Here is a 5,199-nt window from a genome sequence, read left to right as displayed (position 1 = left end):
CATCTCTGCATTGCCTTGTTTTTTCTAGGGCGTCCTATCGTAGGTCATCTAAACTGAAAATAACTTGTGTTGATATGTCTGGAGAGACCAGGATATGTGTCCATTAATACACGTTACCCATAAACCAGTGCGGGTTACGATAAATGCATTCTCGAATGCAACCTTATTTAAAATAGCTGTATACAACAACTCAAAACGAGCAAAATATTGTCTTGGAAAGAAGAGAATGACGTCATAAGTGATAAGAAGCACTTCACCCAAAGGGTTATCTCCAGGAACAATTTCTCTCTTGAGACATCAATTAAAAATTGACTGGGTAAATTAGACACTGAATGATTCACGTTCGATTTCTTGTTTCGGTGGCCAAGTACAGTCATTTTAAAATAACGATGTTATTCGTTATAAGATGGAGATGTAATTTTAGTACCTGTTTTTGAGGAATCACTTCTGATTTGAAATCCATTGAGAGACCCTTTGTTGTAATAAGTGATTGGTTTACTGTGATTTTCACATAATACTTTCACTTAAATGTCTTGACTAAGAGTTCTCTTATAGAGAACAAGCGACGACGACGGCATCCAGAGATGCAACAACAATAGACAAATTTAAGAGCCAAACGTTGGGGTAATGAATTAAAAAAAAGAAAGTGGTTAGCACCAAAGGCACCCATGGCATCTATTATAAAACACGAGATGTTCCCGAAAAAAATCTTTTCCGTAAAACCGCGACAAGCTGAGTGAGTGCTAAGGTACGGGTCATCGAGTGCAACGCCCCCAACAGGTAGTTTGGCTCCACTGGACCCTAACAAGGCGATCAGAAATTCATGCCTTTGCGCTTCCGTAATAAACTCCCGAACCCCCAGTACTACAGATTACAATCTCACCATTTTTAGCAATGATTTTTTAGAAGAAATAGTTATAAATTTAATGGTTTTAGCGAAGATTTGTGGGCCCTGTTTTTGTGAGGTGTTTATTTGTAAATAGCCCATTGACCCGTGTATCATGGTACGATTGCTGTTGTTCCGGGCGGTTTCGCTGACTGCATTGCTCGCCCTGCTGATCTGGGAACTCTTGGATGGTGGATTCAATGACCCTGGTAAGATCAAGCAACACTTTGACGAACTAGATTCCTTGGTTATCCCTTTTTACCTAAGTGTGTACGTATGGCCTTGGAGATAGGAACACATTGCTTTTGTTGCACTCATTGTGTTTACAAACCAATCAATTAACTCTCACTTCCAAAGCCATAACTGTTTATCTTAAATAACTTGTATTAATATGATCATGGGTTACAAAAAATGTCATGCCATTTTGCGTTGGATCTATCATATCCCACCGTATTTACGCAAAGGAAGGGACCTCTAGAATTGTTAACATTAACATTTTGCACTACTTATTTAGCGATAAATTTGTATTTTGGTAAAATAATGTGCAACTGCGCTTCCACGTTTGCAGAAGGAATCACAAGTTATACACACTCACGCTCTTATTCCCTTTTAGGGTTTGATCGAGTTCAGAGATTTACAATAGAGGACGAATTTATGAAGGTAATGCATTCAAAGCCATCCAGTCGGGCAAAAATCATTTTATTTGGCTAACTCTATGTGACCGTTGCCCTTCGGGTAACTTGTTGTAACTGTTGATTCCTCGGATAAATCGTCGTGACGGTCGATTCGTCGGGTAAATCGTTGTGAATGTCGATTCCTCGGGTAACTAGTTGTGAATGTCGATTCCTCGGGTAACTCTTTGTAAATGTTGATTCCTTGTGTAACTCGCTATGAATGTCGATTCCTCGAGTAACTCGCTGGGAATGTTGATTTCTCGGGTAACTCGTTGTGACAGTCGATTCCTTGAGTACTTCGTCGTGGCTCGATTTCACGGGTAACTCGTTGTGACTGTCGATTACAAGGGTAACTCGTTGTGACTGTCGATTCCATGGGTAACTCGTTGTGACTGTCGATTCCTTGGGTAACTCGTCGTGACTCGATTCCACGGGTAACTTGTTGCGACTGTCGATCCCTCGGGTAACTCGTTGTGACTGTCGATTCCTTGGGTAACTCGTCGTGGCTCGATTCCATGGGTAACTTGTTGCGACTGTCGATTCCTTGGGTAACTCGTCGTGGCTCGATTCCATGGGTAACTCGTTGTGACTGTCGATTCCTTGGGTAACTCGTCGTGACTGTCGATTCCTTGGGTAACTCGTTGTGACTGTCGATTCCTTGGGTAACTCGTCGTGACTGTCGATTCCACGGGTAACTCGTTGTGACTGTCGATTCCTTGGGTAACTCGTCGTGACTGTCGATTCCACGGGTAACTCGTTGTGACTGTCGATTCCTTGGGTAACTCGTCGAGGCACGATTCCACGGGTAACTCGTTGTGACTGTCGATTCCTTGGGTAACTCGTCGTGGCTCGATTCCACGGGTAACTTGTTGCGACTGAAGATTCCTCGGGTAACTAGTTGTGAATGTCGATTCCTCGAGTAATTCTTTGTAAATGTTGATTCCTCGGGTAACTCGTTGTGACTCGATTCCTCGGGTAACTCGTTGTGAATGTCGATTCCTTGGGTAACTCGTTGTGACAGTCGATTCCTTGGGTAACTCGTTGTGACTTTCGATTCCACGGGTAACCCGTTGTGACTGTCGATTCCACGGGTAACCCGTTGTGACTGTCGATTCCTTGGGTAACTCGTTGTGACTGTCATTCCATGGGTAACTCGTTTTGACTGTCGATTCCTTCGGTAACTCGTCGTTGCACGATTCAACGGGTAACTCATTGTGACTGTCGATTCCACGGGTAACTCGTTGTGACTGTCGATTCCTTGGGTAACTCGTTGTGACTGTCGATTCCTCGGGTAACTCGTTGTGACTGTCGATTTCTCGGGTAACTCGTTGTGACAGTCGATTCCACGGGTAACTCGTTGTGACTTTCGATTCCACGGGTAACTCGTTGTGACAGTCGATTCCACGGGTAACTCGTTGTGACTGTCGATTCCACGGGTAACTCGTTGTGACAGTCGATCCCTTGGGTAACTCGTCGTGGCTCGATTCCTCTGGTTACTCGTTGTGACTGTCGATTCCACGGGTAACTCGTTGTGGCTGTCGATTCCTCGGGTAACTCGTTGTGACTCGATTCCTCGGCTAACTCGTTGTGGCTGTCGATTCCACGGGTAACTCGTTGTGACTGTCGATTCCACGGGTAACTCGTTGTGACAGTCGATCCCTTGGGTAACTCGTCGTGGCTCGATTCCTCGGGTTACTCGTTGTGACTGTCGATTCCACGGGTAACTCGTTGTGACAATCGATTCCACGGGTAACTCGTTGTGATGTTTGTTTCTGTAGGAGCAGGACAGCGAGGTCCAAGGAAGACGCAAACGTGAACTAATAGACTACTGTCACACTCGTGACGCCGAGAGTATGCTACCAAGAGGAACTAAAGACTTGCAAGTGCACCCCTACATGTTCCGTAACATTATCGTTAACGACAAACACAATCTTCTCTATTGCTACATACCCAAAGTCGCCTGCTCCAACTGGAAGCGAGTTCTTATGGTGCTTAATGGGGACACCACGGACCCTTACACAATCAACACCGCCGACGTGCATAATCGAAGTCTCGGATACTTCCGATATCTCAACGAGTACTCCCCGACAGAGATCGTGCATCGTTTGAAGAATTATTACAAATTTTTATTCGTTCGGCACCCCTACGAAAGACTAGTGTCAGCATACAGGAATAAGTTCATAGACTCGTATAACTATACACTTTTTAAACAGCTGTACGGACGTAGAATTATCAAGCATTTCAGACGCAATCCCGATCAGCGATCCCTTAAAACCGGTGAGGGTGTTAGTTTTACGGAATTTGTGAGTTATCTCTTAGCTTCTGATTCGGAGTTTAGCGACCGACATTGGCAGCAGTATGACTTGTTGTGTCGTCCGTGTCTGATCTATTATGACTATGTGGGGAAATTCGAGAATCTTCGCAGTGATGCAGATGACTTGCTGAGGGTTCTTGGTGTAGAGGATAGAGTCCAATTTCCTCATAACATGAGCTCAGGATACAAGACGTCATCCTCGCATTTGGCGAAGCAGTACTTCAGAGAACTTCCACTGGAGCTCAAAGACAGACTACGGAAATTGTACAAACATGATTTGAATATGTTTGGTTACTCAGCAGAGGATTTCGAGTGATACTGGGATGCCTGTGGCTCAAAGTGATGATGACACGCCATTAGAGAGCGACGTGTCGTGGCCACAAGGTGGCATATGGATTCTATTGTCGATAACACGCCAGTTGACACAAGTTTACGGTGACATGCTACTTCGATTAACAGTTGTACTCCAGGCAGATCGCGGCATGCTACTTCTATTGATAATGAGGAGATGCAATTTACCAGTGGTAGGCGAAGGAGGTTACGTGATTGCGATCGTCCTCTTGTAGCTGCGTGATCACAGTGACGTAGGATGGTGGACGCCATGTGCCATGGAAACCATCCCCCAGGCCATGGCCGAGATTCTATAGCTATGGAACTATGGATACTAGAAGACGCCAAAGTCGACCATTCTTTTGTGTGTGTTGGTACGCTGATGACCACAAATTAACTCTTGCGGTAAGACTAGCAGTCAGCGATTTTCACGGTAAGGCATGCGCAGCGCACATGACGAACGAAACGATGCTTCCTATTCAGTCCGCGAATAACAAATGGGACGAAAACGAGACTTCTTTTTGCTACGCATCTATGAACTACTGAACGACTATAAGAAAAGACTATATCAACCACGGACAGTTTGTACATGTGGTGTCATGGATTGAGTGTGAAGTGTTTTTATTTTTTATTTTTTAACAAAACGTTGTTATCGTTTGCTTGACACATTGGATGATGTGCATGCAGTGGCCAAATGACAAAGTAATAAAGGACAGCTAATGCTGACGATTATGCAGTAAGTTTTACGTTTTTTTTATACACAATGCCATCCTTGGCTAACAAACCATCTAACAAACACACAGACAAACAGCTTTTTGTCTACAACCATGCATGCAACATACATACAGGCGAAAGAGCAGACGGACAGACAGCGATGGCGGACAGATTTTCAGACGGACAGGCACGATAGATAGATGAACGAGCGGACAAAAAAAAAAACAAGCAACAACAAAGAAACAAGGGAAAAAAGAATTATGATAGCGCGCTGGACTTTT

At 44.3% G+C, this 5,199-nt stretch overlaps 1 protein-coding gene across 1 annotated transcript; it reads left to right on the top strand.

The window, feature by feature from the left end:
- The first annotated feature begins 52 nt into the window (after nt 1-52).
- On the top strand, nt 53-5,153 carry LOC5517014 (carbohydrate sulfotransferase 11). Its single transcript, XM_048724883.1, has 3 exons — nt 53-1,095; nt 1,500-1,546; nt 3,339-5,153. Exons 1-3 carry the CDS (start codon nt 1,002-1,004, stop codon nt 4,188-4,190), a joined length of 993 nt encoding a protein of 330 aa, XP_048580840.1. The 5' UTR covers nt 53-1,001; the 3' UTR covers nt 4,191-5,153.
- The last annotated feature ends 46 nt before the right edge of the window (nt 5,154-5,199 follow it).

The sequence above is a fragment of the Nematostella vectensis genome, chromosome 3, assembly GCF_932526225.1.
Source record: "Nematostella vectensis chromosome 3, jaNemVect1.1, whole genome shotgun sequence".
NCBI classification, from domain to species: Eukaryota; Metazoa; Cnidaria; class Anthozoa; order Actiniaria; family Edwardsiidae; genus Nematostella; species Nematostella vectensis.
The sequence above is the reverse complement of the archived record's forward strand: the minus strand, read 5'-3'. Positions and strand labels throughout refer to the sequence as shown.

Coding starts and splice junctions, on each gene's coding strand:
- LOC5517014 (XM_048724883.1), top strand. CDS start 1,002: ATGGTACGATTGCTGTTGTTCCGGGCGGTTTCGCTGACTGCATTGCTC. Junction 1,096..1,499: donor TGGTGGATTCAATGACCCTG/GTAAGATCAAGC, acceptor ATTCCCTTTTAG/GGTTTGATCGAGTTCAGAGA. Junction 1,547..3,338: donor TAGAGGACGAATTTATGAAG/GTAATGCATTCA, acceptor TTGTTTCTGTAG/GAGCAGGACAGCGAGGTCCA.